The sequence below is a fragment of the Stegodyphus dumicola genome, chromosome 5 (assembly GCF_044657685.1).
Source record: "Stegodyphus dumicola isolate Sdum_Otavi_A_Nest chromosome 5, ASM4465768v1".
Lineage (NCBI taxonomy): Eukaryota > Metazoa > Arthropoda > Arachnida > Araneae > Eresidae > Stegodyphus > Stegodyphus dumicola.
In genome coordinates, this window is record NC_140772.1 from 21,509,442 (window position 1) to 21,530,390 (window position 20,949).

The 20,949-nt window shown below is 33.0% G+C and overlaps 1 protein-coding gene across 4 annotated transcripts in view; it reads left to right on the forward strand.

The window, feature by feature from the left end:
* The window catches only part of LOC118197475 (protein still life, isoform SIF type 1-like), a 325,495-nt gene extending 305,557 nt beyond the window's left edge, over nucleotides 1-19,938 (forward strand). For all 4 annotated transcript variants that reach the window (XM_085816492.1, XM_085816494.1, XM_085816495.1 and 1 more), the window contains 4 exons: nucleotides 3,602-3,720; nucleotides 4,679-4,855; nucleotides 10,975-11,162; nucleotides 16,724-19,938. In XM_085816492.1, the coding sequence (XP_085672618.1) occupies nucleotides 3,602-3,720; nucleotides 4,679-4,855; nucleotides 10,975-11,162; nucleotides 16,724-17,537 (1,298 nt within the window). In that variant the 3' untranslated portion in view covers nucleotides 17,538-19,938. The remainder of the gene's footprint in view (nucleotides 1-3,601; nucleotides 3,721-4,678; nucleotides 4,856-10,974; nucleotides 11,163-16,723) is intronic.
* Nucleotides 19,939-20,949: the final 1,011 nt, after the last annotated feature.

Consider the following 20,949-nt stretch of genomic DNA (forward strand, 5'->3'; position numbering starts at 1 on the left):
CGCTCCTCTGTAACCAGAAACAATGTGCAGCTCCTCAACTTGCATCTATTGTATTAGATAGGCTTTCCTCTGTAACCACAAGCATTGTGCAGCTCCTCAATTTGCACCTATTGTATTGGATAGACGCACCTCTATAACCAGAAACATTTTGCAGCTTCTCAACTTGCGTATATTGTATTAGATAGGCGCTCCTCTATAACCAGAAATATTGAGCAGCTCCTCAACTTGCACATATTGTATTAGATACACGCTCCTCTATAACCAGAAGCATAGTGCAGCTCCTCAACTTGCGCCTATTGTATTATATAGACGCTCCTCTGTAACCAGAAACAATGTGCAGCTCCTCAACTTGCATCTATTGTATTAGATAGGCTTTCCTCTGTAACCACAAGCATTGTGCAGCTCCTCAACTTGCACCTATTGTATTAGATAGACGCTCCTCTATAACCAGAAATATACTGCAGCTCCTCAACGTGCGCCCAATGTATTAGATAGACGCTCCTCTATAACCAGAAGCATTGTGCAGCTCCTCAACTTGCGCCTATTGTATTATATAGACGCTCCTCTGTAACCAGAAACAATGTGCAGCTCCTCAACTTGCATCTATTGTATTAGATAGGCTTTCCTCTGTAACCACAAGCATTGTGCAGCTCCTCAACTTGCACCTATTGTATTAGATAGACGCTCCTCTATAACCAGAAATATACTGCAGCTCCTCAACGTGCGCCCAATGTATTAGATAGACGCTCCTCTATAACCAGAAGCATTGTGCAGCTCCTCAACTTGCACCTATTGCATCAGATAGACGCTCCTCTATAACCAGAAATATAATGCAGCTCCTCAACTTTCACCTATTGTATTAGGTAGGCGCTCCTCTATAACCAGAAATATTCTGCAGCTCCTCAACTTGCACCTATTGTATTAGATAGGCTATCCTACCCTTCTCGAGACTGTAGTAACTACTTGAACTCAGCGATAATTCGCTACTTCACTCACTAGGTTCAGCCACATAATTTCATATTTTTGAACATAAACCCTAATTTTGAATTAAAATAACTTATATTCATCTTTCTCAAATGCTCTACTGTTAAGTTGTTTCTCTAGTATGAGGAGTGTTATTGAGTGTTATTTTTAGGAGAATTAATCCTCAAACAGGAATCTATTTCTAAATTCACTGTGTCTGAAGAAAATATAAGCATGCAACATAAATCTTCATGAGATCCAAATTCTTATTCTTTAAAAACATCATCGACCTGCACCATGCATTCCTTTCCTAAGGTAGCCTTAAATTCTTACTTCATATATTATACCATTTTTGTAAATAACCCCTTTATTTTCCTTTTTTGCTTCTGTATCCTATAATTTATAATATTTTGTTATAAATATTATGTAACTTATTATTTCTTGCATTATAAATCGTAGCAACATAATTTTACTCTATGTTCGTAGAAATAAATTTACACGGAATAAGTGGGAAGGCAGACCTTGGAATTTCTTTAGTTTTTCAAAGTACATTGTCTAAAATGTTACCAAGTTACGTTTCTAATACATTTGTTTGCCCATAAAGCCGTCAGGAATTATATTCCATACCTTTGAAGAATACAAAGAACTACACTTCTCTGTAAGTTACGAAATGTCAATGCAGAATAGATGCATCCTCTAAAATGAAGTGAAATGGTTTACTTGAGCTGTACAAAAAAGAAAATAAGATATTTTTGACTATTGGTCATAAACTAAATTATTAGTATTATTCCACTAACAAGTAATTGCGTTCTCGGAAATGTTAATTTTTATTATCAAAAGTTCTAACGCAGTTCAAACTTTTTAAATCAGAAAACCTGGTTTTAAAAAGAAAGTGTACATTTTATTGTGTTTTATTTTTTTAATATGGTGTACAATTTTCATTTATTGAATATAAAAAAAATCTTCAAACAATGACATGTAAGCAGTTCATTATGCCTTTGTCATAACAAATGAAAGAGATGCATATAAATCACATATATAATTGCATAAATTCACTGAGTTTTTCCGCTTTAAATTAGTGACAATTATATGCTATGTTTTCCTAATTACTAAATTAGTAGACGTTTAGATGGCTTTTGATTGATCATTTATGTTAGTGATTCATACATCAATACTTATCAATCAATACTTAATTCATCAATATTTAATTGATCTGGAGAACTACTCAACGCTCACAAATTTGAATGAGCAAGAAACAGACCGGGGATCGAATCCGAAGGTCATTATCATCTTCAAGGGCATGTAAAACTCGTGCCTTACTGCACTTCTCATTGGTGCTACTAGATGGCGACACAAGCTAATCAACTACATTACGGAAACCACGTAATAGTTATCTCTACCATATAATAAAAGAAAGAGTCTGTCTGCGTGTCTGTGTGTGTGTGTCTTTCGTTCGCGCTTGCGCGTAAGCTAATAAACCCACGACCCACTGCTACAAAATTTGGTACATAGGTGCATCTAGACAAGAGCCAGTGCACCTCGAAGCGATTTTTTTCGAAATTCGAATTACAATTTTTTTTTATTTTATGTTTTGTGACGAAGTCGCGTCCTTTTGAAACATAATGGGCTATAGAAAAGCGAGATTTTACTCTACACACTCCATTTTCACATCGTCATGAAACGTAGGCACTTAGCTATTTTACGAACTTAAAATAAATTTCGTAATTCAATAAATCGATTAAATACGAATTTATTTAACAAAGTGAGCTTAACACCTTTTCAACGGGATTTTTTTTAAAAAGTTTATTTTAAAAAATGTACAGTTTATTTTTCTTTGATTTTTGGACACGTTAAACTTTCATCCTTGCGACTACTTTTACAAAAAGAATTTTTGAAAAATGATAATATTTGTATTTTAAATTTCTTTTTTAAATAAAGATTCCGAGTACACTTCTCACATCTTTAAAAATGTGATTTTGGCAACAATTTTCCTGTCTTCTTTTTGTTGATAGATTTTTGATGAAATCGCCTCATTTTGAATAGTTTCATTCTTTTAGAAATATGGGTTTGGCAATAATTTTTCATCGTATTTCTTATGTCACTGTTTTTAAGAGATTGTCATATTTCATTGTCATTTTTTATATATATAATGCATTTTTATTGATATTTTTTGATAAAGTTGTTCTGCAGAGTAAAATTCTGCGCAGAGTTTTTTGTTTTTTGAGTTTTTTTTATGCTATTTTTTTGCTTATTTCACTGTTTGTAAGATATTGAAAAGTTTTGCATGATTTTTTTTTTCTTCAACGGAAGGTTGGTTAAATTATTTTTTATATGTAATACATTTTTTTTTTTAATTTGTGGTTTTTTTTTCGGAAGTTTTCTGCAGGGTAAAATTCTGCTCAGTTTTTAAATTTAACGTTTGGTGTTCCCTTCAGGCATTTTTACGGTACATTTAAAAGCCAGACGAAGGCTGGCAGCGTAGCTACTAGTAATACTAATAAAGCATTCAACAGATGATTCTATAAAAATCGTTGATAACAATATACTATGATATATAATTTTTTTGTATTGTCTTTAAATAAATATGGAATATATTCAGTTTGAATCAAATAAGTGACTTTATGTGTTAATTACTCAGAGGCTCTAAAAGGAATGGAACGGGTCGCTGAACATATAAATGAAATGCAAAGAATTCACGAAGAATACGGAGCAATCTTTGATCATTTACATCGACAACATCTAAAATCATCTAAACAGGTAATTTTATATTTCTATTCCCATTACTGTTAGAATGAGTGAAATTACAAGAAGACTGACATTTGTTTCGTCCATTATAACTATAACTATATTCCTTTAATTTAAAATTTTCTCTTGTGATTTTCACAGTTTGCATTATATATGTGCATATTATTATTGTTATTTCTTTTACTGTAAATCTTTTACATTACAAATAATGTTAAACACGATTAACGGCCCTGCAACCGAAATGAAAAATGTCTAATATATATAATTTTTTTTATTTCTAATAAATTAATACATTCTTAATATTTATAACACTGATGGCATTTTTAGTATTCCTTGAATTTTAGAATTATTCCCACAATAATCTACGGGAAATAGCGATTTGCGTAGAGGAAGATCTGCATAACGAATATCGCCTTCGAACAAACTGTGTTTTACAAGACACTACTGGAACTTCTTTTATTAAATTAATTTCTGTTTGTCATAATCAATTAAAGGCTTCAATTTTCATCCAAAGAATTCCATTTAATGGTTATAAAATCGCCAGGCTTAAAGTTCTGCAAATTTATTTTCATTTAAATGCTTTTCCAACTTTCCTTTCTCTTATTTATAAAAATATTTCAACTCTTGAAAATATGTAAACTTAACTCTTTAGCTCATTCAGTTAAATTTAAAACTTTTTACACTATTTTGCAGAAGTGAAAACAATTAGCTTTCTGAAGATTATAAACACGTTTCTTACCTAACATTTGTTTCAGAAATCTATGTGAATAGAATGTTCTAACAGAATTTTCCTGAACTAGAAATTTCTGTTTCCTTATTTGTAATTCCTCTTGTAAATTAACTGAACTTATAGGCAAAACCCTTCTCCCGAATTTGCAGTTTTAGTTCTTTTTTTTTTTTAATTGAACGTTGATTTGTTCAACGTGGAATTCTTGATCCATTATTTAAAACTTATTTTTTTTTCTTTCAGCACGTAGATCTCAGCCCAGGCGAATTACTGTTCTACGCTGGCGTAGAATGGCTCAATATTTCAGAATTTTTAGGAAAAATCAAAAAAGGTTTAGAATTATATGCAATGTGCTTCGTTTTTAAGACAGCTGTTGTATTCCTTTGCAAAGAAAAGATACGGCAGAAGAAAAAATTAATGGTAAGTCGATCTTGTCTTCTTTTATTATATTGTTTTGGTTTTATTAGATTACGGGAAAGCACTCGAGGGCTATTTGCCTTAAGGAAGGGATACCTTCGTGGAGGACTTTATAAGGAAAACTAGCTCGTATAAACGTTACACATGGGGAAAACCACGAAAACGCCCATGCAGACAGCCCATTCGCGGGATTTGAATCTCGGACCAAACTACCAGTGTTCAGCGGCGTTACCGCTTGGCCGATGGCTCTTCTTTTATTAGAAGAATTAGGATTACATATTAATTGTGAGATAATATTACGTATAGTTCTCATTAATTTTATATTTGGCATCACCCATGAAGCAATGAAAATATTTGCTTATTTTTAAAAAAACAATGAATAGGAAGTTTTTCTATGTTTTTCTTTATTTTATTTTTTTTTATTATTATTATTTTTAAAGCTTGTAGAAAATTGTAGTGGTCTAAACAGAATTATAAATGATCACAAGTTTTCCAAATTTAATAGAACGCAGCATTTATCGATACGGCAATTACTAAAAATGACTTCTGAAACAGAACAATCTGGCACTTTCCCTTGAAAGTGCCCATATTTATGGTTTATGACAAGATAGAACATAAAAGAAATAAAAGTACTATTCCGTTTTGAGGATCGTAAAAAAATTGCAGCGAAAATGTACGCGCAAAAGCGCCAAATCTAGCAAACGCGCCCATTTAACAGCGCGCCAAATCTAGCGTACGCGCTGATTTCAGATTGTGTAAGTTTATATAGTTCTATATTTCTTTAGACACTATTGAAATACTAGTTTAATTTTTAAATCCTTTTTTGATTTTAAATCCTTTTTTTTTTTTTTTTTTTTTTTTTTTTTTTTTTATATCCTATGGATTTAACAATTTGGGAATTGCCCATGACGAAAAGTCTGCAATAGAATATTGGGTAAAGTGCAGAATCACTCACTGCTTCACGCGTTTTTAAGAATTGCACATACTCGGTATCCATGTACACATGTAGAGCGGTAAAGGTGGCTGAACACTTGTAGCTCGCTCTGGTTTGAATCCCGGCTAAAGGGTTGGATTCATGGTTTTTGGGTAACGTAAATACAAGCCAGCTTCCCTTAGAAAGTCCTCCGCGAAGCCATACCTCCTCTTATACAGGTAATTGTTATGTGCTTTGATGTAATTCAGTAAGCGAACAAAATTCATCCAATCCAAACACCGATAGAATTCCTACTTGGAGGTGACTTTCTTGAAACTGGAAATTACGTGTATAAAAGTTAAGTGATATTATTTTACTGAAATCTAAAGCATAAAGCGTTATTTCTTTTAGCTACTTTCTAAGTGTTTGCTTTCTTTATTGAATCATATAACATTTAAATGTATACCTTCAGAGTTACGCTTTCATACTAATACTTTTGGTTATCCACCTACAGAGAGTGTTTATGTAATTTGAAAATTAGAAGTGATACAATAAATTCGAATTTAAAGGAAAGGAAAACTGCTTAGCAATTTTATAAAATCTTTGGAAGGTATAATTTTATTCTTTATAGGATTGCAATGTTAAAATAATTTGTAAGTTATTGATTAGTTTTTCGGCTCAATAACTTAACCTTTTAACTGTCATGCCCGAGATAATCTCGGGCACAGCACAGGTGTTCGAAAATGTCACGCCCGAGTATTACTCGGGGTAATTTTTTTGAGTGCATCGCATTGTTATACCCAAATATATCTCGGGAGACGTTTATTTCGGCTTCATCTCTTTGTAAAACCCGACTGTATCTCGGGAAAAGTTAATGTGCGCTCAATTCAATAGATGACAACACTTTACTGAAGATTTCAAAGGTTAGAGGTTATAAGTTCTTTGGTTCAAAGTGCACGGGATCTTTTTGTTGTAAAATGACGTTCAATTCTTTGAAACGTTATATAGATGATTTAGATTCTTCAAGAGCAGTATTTATGATACTTCCATGGTCAGCCTCAAAAATAAAAAAATGGAGATATACTCAAGCCGAAGATTGTTTCGAATTACAGTCTAACTATGGGTGGTGTAGATCGCTGTGATCAGGAAATATCCTTTCATCCAACAATCTGAAACATCAGAAAAAATATTAGAAAAAGATACTTTTACATTTGCTAGACAAGATAGTCTAGAACTCATATTTGCTCTATAAAAATGTAGTAGGGAAACGTATTACATTTTTAGAATTTCGAATCCAAGTTGTAGAAGAGCTTTTACATAAATATGATGACGAAGCTTCTGGACAAAAGAATGTTGGCAAACCACCTACAATAGATAACCCTGCCCGTGTTACTGAATGGCATTTTATATCCCATATTCCTCCTACTCCTGCGAAACGTGCGCCTACAAGACAGTGCAAAGTGTGTTGTTCGAAAAAGTTTAAAAATGGGAAAAGATAAGGAAGGAAACACGATTCTGGTTTAGTGATTGTGGAGTTGGTTTGTGTTTGGAAAAGTGTTTCCAGTTATACCACACAAGACTGAATTACTGAACTACTAATAGGTATTCACTTATATTTATTTATTTTTTAGAAAATAATTCATTTTTTTCATTTTTAGAAAATAATGCTCCACTAGAAGCGAAATTTACAACTGCCATGTTGAGTGGCAGCTGCCTCAAGCAAATATGCAGTAGCTACAAAACTTTAAAAATTTTACCCATGTACTTCAAAATATCACTTTTGAACTACTTAAGTATATTTTATTTTGTACTAAACCTTTGATTTTTTCAATAAAAAATTGAAATACTAGTTTAATTTTTAAATCCTTTTATATATGTATATATATATATATCCTATGCATTTAACAATTTGGGAATTGCCCGTGACGAAAAGTCTGGAATAGAATTTTAGGTAAAATGCAGAATCACCCACCGCTTGACGCGTTTTTAAGAATTGCACATACTCGGTATCCATGTACACATCGACCTATTTTCACTTAAAAAGTAAAAGAAAATTGACAAAAATCCAATTGTTTTTACCCTCGTAAAAAGCGGCAAACAAATAAGTGGGCGATTCTGCACTTTACCGCGAATTTTTTTCAAAGAAAAGGCATTATTCATTATAGAAAATTATGTTTGAACAACCAACGAGAGGAAACTATGCTTTAGCAATATAGCTCGGTAGCGAAATAGCGATGCAGGCATCCATTCAGTTATGTTTAGAAATTTTTACATAAACTATAATAATGATCTGAAATAATTATTTATTTACTCTTATGCTTCCATTCAGTCATGTTTAGCCTTTTTTATATAAATTATAATAATAAAAAAGTATATGAAATTAACATTTCATCTAAATTAAAACATCAATCTTAGATAGTTCTTTACTATTATACTTCCCTTCTTGCGTTAGGGTTGCCACAATTATATTTGGCAGTAGTATGGCGATTTTTTACGGCCCTCAAAACCGAATAGTACCGAAATAAATATTGTTTCCTGATTTTATCTTGATCTTGTGGGATAAATAATTAAGTCCATACTCGTTATAATGATTGCTCATTGCGACCGTACATTACGACTACAAATCGTTCTTTTTCTTTAAATGCAAATGCTCTTTGTAAGAAATATCACTTTTTGTTTAAGGTATCTGCCTACGTTCGGAGCACTTTTTTTTTTAAACATAGAATTCTGATGAAATATATATTTATTTAGTCAAAATATGATATCAAATCATGAAAATAGGTAAATTTTTAGGAATATTTTCATAAATTTTTTAAATATATGCAATTTTATGCACATTTTTAGGAGAATTTAACACTTACGTTAAATGTCGTATATTTTTTCCCACAGCATATATTTCAATTTTATTTATACTGTATAGTACTACAACACTCATCTGTGTTATGAAGTAAAATGTTTATGATATTTCTAAAATTTACTAAAATATGTGTAATTACATGAAAAAAGACAGTTTTTTGTAAAATATTTCTTATCGTTTTATATAGAAATACTTATAAAACAATCAAATCAATAAATATAACTTAGATTGTAGCTTAAAACCTAGTAAATAACATAGAAAACACTTTAGTGAAATTTAATAGAGATACCTTTAGAATATTTTAAGTAATTACATTTCTTGTATGTAAAAACACTAGAAAAATTAGTTTTCCAGAAAACGCATTTAAAGATTTCACATTAACAAAAAAACTGTTCTGTTGTATTTACACACTTAAAATTCTCCACATTTGTACATCACACCCTCCATATCTTTATACTTGAGTAATTTTGATTTCCTATTTGATTTTAATTTTTTTCCTGGCTATTTTCGAAATGAGCGACGAAAGACGTTTCGAGTTCTTTATTCTTTCGTTTTCAATTCCAAAGTAATTTTTAATCATTTCTTGTTCAATTGATATGCCTAAATGTTCAAACACAGGAAGTAATCCAAGATACCTTGAATTAGAAATTAAAACTGCTATATATGCACCCAGCAACATAGTCTTTATACCTAATCGCAATGTTGCCAGACCCAGTTCAAAAAACCGGAAAGTTGCCAGTCCAGTTAAAAAATTAAGGCAAATAATTATTGCCAGAAACAAAAAAAGTACCCAGAATTAAAATGAAATGTTTTAGCACAATTTTACACACAAACACGTAAAAAAAAAAAAAAAAACATGGATAACAACATTGTTTACCTTTAAGTTGAGCCTTTTAAATGTCACTTCCGGTCTTTCTGCTTTCACTTCCAGTGCAGTTAATTGGCTATACCTTTTCTTCTAATTATCACAAACGTAAAAATGAACCATTTTCGGAATCCTACAAAACTGACCTTTCAAACTGGGCAATTAAAAAAATCGAATTTTTTCGCCGAAATCGTTTTTTTAACGTAGGCAGATACCTTAATATTTTATTACTGTACATCAGACAATGCACAAATTTACTTATTATAGATCACACCCTCCTTTTTTAAGCCCAAATGGACGGTATCTCTTGGCTATTAGTCTCAAAACGGCATTTTGTGGCCTTTCACTATAAACGGTAAATCACTTGTTCAATATAAACGGTGAATGATGCTACCAAATATTATCACCCTATATTATATTTAAATAAGTTGAATAATGAAGAATCTGCATGAATGTATGGTTGTTTCGAGCATTGTGAAAAAAACGACGTACCTAGAGCCATCAAATTTTGAATAACGTAGTCCTCCATCTGAATATGGGCATCTGGAAGCCCGAATTTTGAATTTCAAATTTTTTATTACCTGTTTCATATTCTGTAAAACTTTGACGCATTTTTCATTAAGAAACTCAGCGACTTCAAAGAGAGCAGCAATTAAGTAAGAACTTTAGCATACTAGAGATTAAGGGGACTCATACACCTTAAAACCCATACGATGTTCTAATAGGTGACTGTCGCAAGAATTGGAATAACTTATTTATTTTAAAAGCAATTACTACCAACTTTTTACAGCTGACTACATAATATAGCTGCTTTCTTAAATAGTCATCAGAAAGTTTGTGTTGCCACAAATATTTTTATAATTTAATTCGCTTTGTGACAACATTTTTCGTCATGTTTCCACCTTGCGCGCACAGTTTAAAATATTCTGTTTCATAATTTAATTCCATATTTAACATATAGCTTTTATAACATTTGAAAACTACTGTGAACCTAAAATTCTAAAAATTTCATGTTCAATTTTTATTTTATTTGGTGTTGAGTTTATAAAATGTATTTTATTAAAAAAAATTGTAATGTTTCCGTCCATAAAATTTTTCAATACCAAAATATTCATCAGATTGTTGGTTCAGTTAGAAAATAATGCCCATATAAAGAATTACATCCAATTTCAAGTATGTACCATTAGCCATTTTTAAAATAACATGCGCGCAAGATAGAAGCATGGCGAAATATTTTGTCACAAAGAGGATTTAATTACAAAATTATTTGTGGCAGCACAAACTTTCTGGTTACTAGTTTCCAAAGCAGCTATATTATGTAGTCAGCTGTAAAAAGTTGGAAGTAATTGCTTTTAAAATAAATAAAATATCTCAATTCCTGCAACAGTCACATATTCGAAGATCATGAGGGGGTTTAAGGTGTATGAGTCCCCTTAAACTTGTCATTTAGCGGAAAAGATAAATTCCAATTTTTTTTTTTCTTCTAGGGAAGTTCCAGTAAAAACAGCACATCCGAAGTTGAAATAATTCGCTATCAAGTGTTGATACCTGTCACGGAAGTGCAAGTGAGATCGAGTACACTGAAGGACGGGGACTCTCTTTTCCTATGGGAGCTCATACACCTAAAATCTCAGCTTCAGAGAAGATCTGAGAAGGTGTACCAGCTTTCAAACAGGTAGTTTGGCTTCGCATTATAATAATAATGGCTTTAACTTCAAATCAAATTTAAACCGTGAAACACGTTAATGTCAAATTCAATCCAGAATCGCTGTTTTTAATATCTGTAAAAATATAAATTTGTTAAATAGAGTAACAGCCATCAAAATCTTTGAAAATATGATTATTAGACATCCATCTTCAGTTTCTTGAGAATCTAATACATTGTGAAATTTATTTAAATCTGGTGAAAACAAATTTTGCTAACATTCTCGCTGTCAGTTTGTAGAGTCGTTAGGTTAATTGGAAGCAGAAAAGATGAAAAATGTGCAACCGCCTTCGCCGGGAATCGAACCACGGACCTCTGGAATACCGGCCCAGCGTGCTACCGTTACACCACGAAGGCACGCTAGGGAAGTGGGAGAAATACCTTATATACTTCCCTTTTTAAAGGGCGACTAGGGTTTTAGGGGACTTAGTCGCCAAATCCTGGGTGCGGGGAATCATCATCCACAACCCTTTTAGTTCGGGCGCCACTTGTAGAGTCATTAGGTTAATTGGAAGCAGAAAAGATGAAAAATATGCAACCGCCTTCGCCGGGAATCGAACCACGGACCACTGGATTACCGGCCCAGCGTGCTACCGTTACACTACGAAGGCACGCTAGGGAAGTGGGAGAAATACCTTATAAGTTAATTTGTAAAATTTAATGATGCGCTACAGAAGTTCGCCGTATTAAAAGTAAATTCGACTTAATACATAACGATCGTTGAAATTTCTTTACGAAATTTCTGTATAAAAATTAATCCATATTACTTTAAGAAAGTAGATTTTAAGGGTATGCTTCCACAAAAAGATGATTTGTCTAAGCGACTTTACTAAAAATTCCTTCAGTAAGATAATAAAATGATGCTAAAATTTTGGTAAAGATATCATCGCATGCATAAAATAAAAAAGTTCTTGTTTGCTTGTTCATAGCATAAAGAATTAGATTTAGTATTCTGGCTAATGTTCACTCTGCCACATGTGCAGGAGTTTTAGAGCATTAACACAACATGTAATAAAATATTTCTTCATGAATATCATTTCCATATGCAATATAAAATTAAAGCAACTGAAAGATAAAGTTAGTTCAAATAATTCTAAACTGTCAAAAGTTTAACTTTATTCTTCACAGAGCTCAGTGCATCTTATTTGCAGGCAGTTATCACTGGTCAGCTTATCTTTAGCAATCATAAATTAATTAGTTTTACGAGTGTTGAAAGTTTTATCAATTTCAGTTTTAGATTCAGTTCCCTTACCTATAGATAAAATAAATATGAAAAGAAATATACCAATGTTTAATTTAAAATTAGGCAAACAAGCAGCCTCAATTGGCGAGGTATTCAAAATCTAGGTCAAGTAAAGTTGCTTTTTTTTCTTTAACCTATTTTAAATAGAATTTTAGTTTAATATCGATAGGTACAGCACATCATTTAACTTCTGGTAATGAATTCATGTTGAAACTACGAACCAACACAGAGAAACAATAAAAAAGCCTGCAACGTATTTCGTCTTTAAAGGCAGCTAGAATAATTCGTATGGTCTTGTTTTGAATTTAAAATATGTAATTTCCATGAAATTCAGAGAACATTAGGAGAAAATGAAGAAGAAAAAGAATAACAATGGATAGCTTTAACCTACTCCACAACATGACTTAGTTTAAAAAGATTTTCTAATTTCATATACGGAAGAATAGCATGTTTGATAAAAGGCACTCATATTCAGCCAAGAAAAAGCAAATGCTTATCATTATAACACTCCTTTAACTATAAAATGTTATACCAAGTCCAATGAATTTTCATGTTTTTTTAAAATAAATCTCTTTGTCTTAAAGGTACAGTAATATAAAATAAGGAAACCATTCAATTCTTTCCTTGAGAAAAGGGAATTTAATATTCAGTGTAAATGTAATAGAAAGTAATTAAGTGTAGTTATATTCAAATTTATTTGTTTAGAGCCTTCGGAAAACAAAATGAAAGAGAATGATCGCATGGATACACAAAAGATTGAGAGCGCATTTTTCTGACGTAAATCCGTCACAGCCATCTATTGTCTCATAATCGGGCATTGTGTAGCCTTTACAAACACGCACAACAAACGTTGTCTGATCGACTCGAACGAGGCTTCGTTCGAACAGTGATTTAGCTCAGTACAGCCAACATCATAACGCTGTAGTCGTTTTTTACTGTTTGTAAAAGAGCCTCGAATTTACCATCAGTGTATATCTGTGAGGCATTGGTAGCGAATGTTGTAGTCTTGTTGTGCATATTACTTACTTTGAAAGTGTTGAAAGCGGATATCTTGTGTATATTACTTATTTTCGGATAAATACACATAAATAAAATGGATAGATTTCTCAAACTGAAGCGTGATATTGAAGAATTCGATTCTGGAAGTGAACTAAAGTTAAGTGGAAGACAGAAAACAAAATTGTGGCCTACTTGCAAATAAATCATGAAAGTTATTTAAGCTTTGGGCTTCACTTAAACAGGAAGTGCAAATCATCCATGGCCGCTATGTTTAGTATATGAATGTAAGCTTTGGGCTTCACTTAAACAGGAAGTGCAAATCATCCATGGCCGCTATGTTTAGTATATGAATGTAAGCTTTGGGCTTCACTTAAACAGGAAGTGCAAATCATCCATGGCCGCTATGTTTAGTATATGAATGTAAGCTTTGGGCTTCACTTAAACAGGAAGTGCAAGTCATCCATGGCCGCTATGTTTAGTATATGAATGTAAGCTTTGGGCTTCACTTAAACAGGAAGTGCAAATCATCCATGGCCGCTATGTTTAGTATATGAATGTAAGCTTTGGGCTTCACTTAAACAGGAAGTGCAAATCATCCATGGCCGCTATGTTTAGTATATGAATGTAAGCTTTGAGCTTCACTTAAACAGGAAGTGCAAATCATCCATGGCCGCTATGTTTAGTATATGAATGTAAAATGGTAAATTAATCATTACTTCTCAGTAAAGTGAGTAAACATTTTAAATCTATGCATTCTAATTTAGGAGATAAATTTATAAGATTTCAAGAGCTTGTCTAAAGAGCAACCAAAAGAGGTAAATCCTTAATTAAAATGACTGTTTCTAATAAAGCTCAAATTGCTTCTTATCAAGTCTCAGAACTGATAGCTCACAAATGTGAAAGCTCATACTTCAGGTGAGAAGAAATAAAGTAATAATGAAGAGAAGCCAGATTCCTCTGTCCAACAATGTAGTTCACACGTGTGTTATGGAAATGCCTTCTAATATCGAGAAAAGGGTATGCAGTAATAAACTTCAGTATTCAAATTTTGCACCGTAAGTTGTTGAGTTGTTGAGTTGGTAGACATTACCAACAAGGTGCAGCTCTTAGCATTCGTATGTTTCATTAATGAAGATCAAATAGTAAATCAGTTAATCTTTTGCAAAAACTTATGAGTATCTATAAGAGGTTTGGACGTTTTTGACATTTTGAAATACTATCTTGATAAATGGCAGTAACATGGAAGTCGTGTGTTAGTATTTATACAGATGGAGTCTTTATGGTAAGCTGTGTTAAAAAGACCTTACATCTTCTGTATAAAAAAGAAGAATACTGTCGTAACTTATTGATTTCTTTATAGGGAGTCCTTGATGGTAAAAACATCGAGAGAAAAATTGAGAGAAGTTTAAATCAAATTGTTCAGATGGTAAACCTTATTAAAATAAGACTGTCAAGATCGTGTTTAATCGAAAAGTTTTGTACCGATATGGATTCACAATACAGACGACTGCTTTTATACACTGAGGTGAGGTGGCTGTCAAGAGGGAAAGTACTTAACGCGTGTACACGAGCTACTTCCGTTTTTTGAAGAGATGAAACAATTAAATTTCTGTAACTTTTTTCGGTGCGAATTTTGGATCGCCATGTTACAGTATTTGACCGATATATTTCAGCAGCTCAATATTTTGAATACTAGCATGCAACGGAAAGAAGAAAATATTCTCATAACCACCGATAAAATTAAAGCGTTTAGAAAACTAGAAGTTTGAAAAGGAAAAGTTATTAATAGTAATTTGGAACTGTTTCCATCAGTAAGTAATACTTGCATATAACACTTTCAGTAATAGTTAACATTTAAGAATTTAGGGGGGGGAAATGAGTTCTTAATACCCGTCACTTAACGCTGAACATTAGGACTGGATTAGAAACCAATTCGGGGTCAAACCAAACTTCAAGTGGTTTAGGTTTAACATTAACAGAAGAAGAACTGGCAGCTATACCGATTGATCATGGATTGACGATTAAAACATAAGAAATTGTATCTTGAAGTCTTTTGAATTTCTATAAAAGAAGAATATCAATATGGAAAACAGTTTTGAATATTTTACTACAGATTCCAATATCATACTTCTGTGAATTAGGATTTTCTACCCTCCCCACAATTAAGTATATGAAAAGAGGAATTCTTCAACGTATTGTCGAGAAAATCGATAAAACGTAAGTTTGTCTTTGAAATATATGCTCAGACATTTAACAGAAGGCTAGGTAACATTTGACTCATGTATAAATTTAAGGTATATTTCGTTTTATTTTTAACTTATTGTTGCGTGCGTACGGGTTCGTTTGGAATTGAATGCACAAATCCAATGAAACATGAATAAGATTATTATTATCACAAATAAATAAAACACAATACTTCAATTTTCTCATATATTCGTATAGTATTACAATATCTCACAGTAGTTATCTTTTAACTACTCAAACGTTCAACACAGCTTAATTCAAACCAGCTACAGAAAGCTAATCCGCGAATTCGCTACAGTCAACCAGAGCAGTTTTCTAAACAAACTCTTAAAGCAGCAATAAACAAACTAACATCACAACGAACTGAGAGGTTTTTCCTCCTTTTATAAGATTTTAAATCGCGTGCGAGAATTTTCTGGAACTTTCTCGAGATCAAAAAGAGATATTTATTTATTAAATGTTAAATGCACGTGCTCTTGTATTTTTAATTTTCCGGCTTATCTTTCCTTTATTCGTCACTCGCTACACTGCACGGGGAATAAAACAATTTTATTTATAATTCTACTAACATTAGCTATTTAAATACCAAATCCGTAACAATATTATTCTTTTTTCTTCAATATTTGACTTAATTATTAAAACATAATTCCCAAAAATATGTATGTAATGCTCCTAGAACTACTTTGTAGAATTTTAAATGTTTTCCAACATTCAAACAGTTGGAAAAACTCTGTACTAAAATATCACGGGGGGTGGAGATTATCCTCTAAGGTAAGTCTGTATAATATATTTAGAATTGCACAAAAATTTGAGTTCGTTGTATAATTAATACGTAAAAGCTTTTTTTAAAAAAATATACTGTGTGGTATGCTATGGCTGAATGTAAAAAAAAATATAAATATGAATATTCTTCAAGTTGACAATTCAGCATAATACTCACTGATCTCTTGAAATACTGATGCTTCTAATCAAAATATTAAAATCTTTAAATTGCTTATATTATTATGAAAATATTTTAAAATCATCAAATTTATTTTCTTTTCAGTGCGGCCGAGCTTAGGAACTCTTTCCTGCGAACAATACGACAGATTATCCGGGAAAGCGTCCGGAACATGACAGTTCCTGCCACGAAATCTAGCGGAGCTCGAGAGAAGTCCCCTCATTCTAAGAAAGTAGATGGTCAGAGTATGACAAGGACACTGAGTACTAAGAAGAGATCAGCTCGACATTCACAGAGGCATTCCGCGGGTCATTTTGACCGAGATTATACAACGGAGACTTATGACAATGTTGATCCCAACTTCCGGACTCGAAGTCGAACCGTAGCAGATGGTATGGACGACATGAGTAGCTCAGTCAGGGATCTTAGAGATTCGCGTGGACATTCGCCCTCGACATTAGATTCCGAAAAATCCGAGAGATCGGACAGATCGGACAAATCAGATAAGTCGGACAAATCCGAAAAATCTGACAAATCCCACGATGGCAGCAGTAGCGGTGGCAGTGGTAAACTCAAACCTGGGAACTTAGGAACTCCCAGAGCTCTGAGTCTCAGCGCGACATCATCGCTGTCCAATTCCAGTATGGGCAGTTCCTCCGCTAAGCTCATTCAATCGAGCAACCCGCCGTCAAATTACCACCCACAGACGGTGCAAGCAAGTTCCCCTATATGGAAGCCGCGCGAGAACTCGTTCGACAAAGCTTCGACGCTCCCAGCTAGCTATAAAGGTAAAGATTCGGAGACCAAGCAATACTTTGTGTACGACGAATACGGGGCTCCGTTGTATGTCATCCCACCGACTGTTCCGAAAAAGGATCAACCACCAGCCAGCATGTCGAGCAAACAATCGGACTGCTAGCACAGGAATCGTTAGTGCCAGAGTTGCCTTGTCACAAGTACGGGAGATTTAGGTAATATTTTTCAAAAGGAGATGTGTTTTAGTCTCTTACAAATATTTGGTGCTGTAACTAAAAAACCCCAAAGTCTTATATGGACCTCGTGTGTCAATTGTTTTCGTAAATGCGCACTGGAAGAAATCGGGATCCCTACTTCTTCAAGAGGGTGCCGTGTTCCTGAGGTTTTTAAATATCGCTCAGAGAGTATCTTCGCGGAATATTTTTAAAACGGAGTCGTTGATCCAAAGCGGCCTCCGCGAGGAAAAGGAAGAGATTTTGTTTATCACTGCATTTATTCAACCATATCGCTCCTGTCTGTTCTCAGTCATATTTGTGAACTGTTTATGAAATTTAGTCCAGTAACTTTGTATTGCTGTACCTGACGTTGGTCAAAGAGAGAACTACTTGAGCACTAAAAACATCTCTATATTCCTCGGTCCTCGAGACGTCATTGATACTACTTTTGTCTCCATATCATAGAGGTCGTAAAGGATTCAATTATTATTATTATTAGAATGTATGACACGGGCAGTTGGTTCATAGATAAGAAAAAAAAATAGATTTAAAGATATTCCTCTCTTTTGCATGAGTATTTGTTTATAGTAGATAGTGCTTGGTCTTAGTCCTTTTCACAATGTGTACAGTAGACCTATATAATTAAATTTGTCCTTTTGTCGCTATACAGGCCACAGCTCAAGAGTAAAATGTTTGTATCAGTGTTTTTCAAGCAAAGTACTGCGGAAAGCTGCTGTGCCTTGTCTATTGTTAGAAATGTTGATGAGTCATAAAGAATCTCCCGCAGAGATCGAAACGATTCTATAACTTTAGAATTTGTAAATTCATTCTCACAACATAGAGAAGAAATAAAAAGTATTTATTAATTTGTAAAATAATTGAAGCTAGATTTTAAGAAAAGACTGTCCTTGTCTTCATTACAGTTTCTCTTGAAATACAATCATTTAATCACTATTCTGTTTCTTTCTAATAAAATGGAAAATATGCAGGAATAATATTACATAAAAATCAGTGCCAAAGTGAGTTTTTTAGAAGTCAACCTATTCCGAAAGCCACCGCTTAAGTGAAGTTTCAGATACAATGGTGGAATTTTCAAATACACGCGTTTGTTATTGGCCTGTTTTAGAATTATCGCCAAAGGAAAGCGATATCCAGATCTGCAAACGTGATTATTTTTTCATGTGTGAACGAATTCCCTTTCGGCAATACTTTGGCTCCAAATAAATTAGTGTTTCGAATCCTATCTGAAAGAAACACGAGCAAAAATTTAAAGCAAATCGAGGTCTGTTTCCGCAGAGAGTGATTTTTGGTATGTTTCGAATTTTTCATCCACGTTCAAGCATACATAGATTGAATGCCTTCTCCTATTATTAGCAATCCTCAACAAACAAGTGCTCACAAAACAACTTCCAATCCCTCTCCGCTGCGAGAGAGACAGTAGACTAGCGATCGTCCAAACAGAGGATGGTCATTCGCAGTATCCTAGACAAACCATCTGTTCGGATGGGGGAAAATAATATGTAAATACTTCGATGCCTGTTTGTAAATAACTTAATAACCAATTACAACTAGTCCTAGGTCTCGAATGGACTGATAACGCGTTTCTTGACTGTAACCTGATAAAGGGTAGATTTAGTTTTCAAACTAAAAAAGGCAGCTAAGAATTAAAGTTAACATAAAATATTCGGAATATAGCTCATATATAAATGAACTTCTTTAGGCGAGCAAAAGTAAGTTTTAGTAGATTTTGCTTACAAAAGTACTGCAGTGAATGATATTTGTTTGAAAAGAGAATTGCGCAGCGATATAATTTGCTTACCTTTAACTGTTTGTTTGATTTCTGTTTTCCTTTTAAGTGAGATTTACAATTGCGAACCAGTTCAGTGCTGCGCGGAAAGCATTTTTCTTTTTCTTTTCCTTCATCTCATTTCCACAGGTGCTGCAGGTTGAGCAAAAACCCATACTGCTGCATAATTCCCTAGGAGCCTAGCATGACTCGCAAAACTTACACAAAAGCTTGTGAAAGAAGAAACTATTGGTATTTTAATGTCATTCGTTGTGTGATTTACAGACTTTGCTTATTTTCGTAGTGAATTCCATATCTTATCGCTTGGTTGTGTGATAAACGCTGTATTTGTTGTGTAAAAGTACAAAATTGTAGATATTCTTGTGTGTATGCATACAATGTGTAAATACGTAATCGTATGTATACATACTATGCATACAAATCTCTGTTTGTATATAGTTTCTTTTTTTCCTTCTTTGCTTTCTTGTCAACTTGTGTTTCAAATATATTCAGTGTTGTTGGTTGTTGACACTTTTACAAAATAAAACTTTACAAGATCATAATTTTTATGTTAAAAATGTTCTTAATCTGATGTCAAAAACTAAAATAATACAAATCGTACAAACGCACTAACTGTCCGTAAAATAATTAAACTTTGTATAGTAGCTACAAAAAATATTTTTTAAAGTATAAAGTTTTTCAGATACTGAAACAATTTTCTGAGCTAGTTTAAGTTAAAAATTTCTCTTATCTACAAGTCATGTCAATAAAACGATCTTCACAGGCTAAATAATCTTCACAGAGTTTTCTTTACAGAGCATACCAACCTGTAAATTAGTTTATCTTTAGAAATTACGAGTATTAAGTCAAAGTACATTTTTATTGACTTCAGTCAATAAATTTAATAAAACCTGTTTCATTCAACGACTTGAATCTAGGGATAAGCAATTTACAATGAAACTGTATAAAAGCACTACTTAATAAACTGTACAAAACGTTTACACAGACAGATAACAAAAGAGCATCATTTTTTCGTTTTAAAATTAACTTCTTCAGGAATCAATTTCCAAATTTACCAGAATAAATTAGATGCCACAGTTCCTTTCAATCTAACTCTATTCACTACTAACAACTTTCTCTTAAGCAGTAGGTTTTCGTACAGAATTCGACCATAAACATTTAAATTAAGTAATGATTACCTGTCAAGATGAACATTTGTTTCACACTTACTACTACTATAACTGAAACAGCAACACTGAACAGGTTCTATAACTGAAACAGCAACACAGTTCTACTAAGCTGTTCGCACATTTTTTAGATGATTTTCACTGTATTTGCAGAAATATTTTACCTAAAATATTTGTCTTTTAAATGTTCCATTTGACACACCGTAATTTTCAAGACAACAAAGCCTTTTTTACTATCGAAAGTGGTATTTTATCCCATTCCTCTTGAACAGCTTTACAGTGTCCAAGGAGAGTTACAGGTCGACGTTTGTACAATTCCGCTTTTTAAAAGTCCAAAAGCGCAGACATCCATAGATGATATATTAGGAGATTTAGTACGGATAAGAT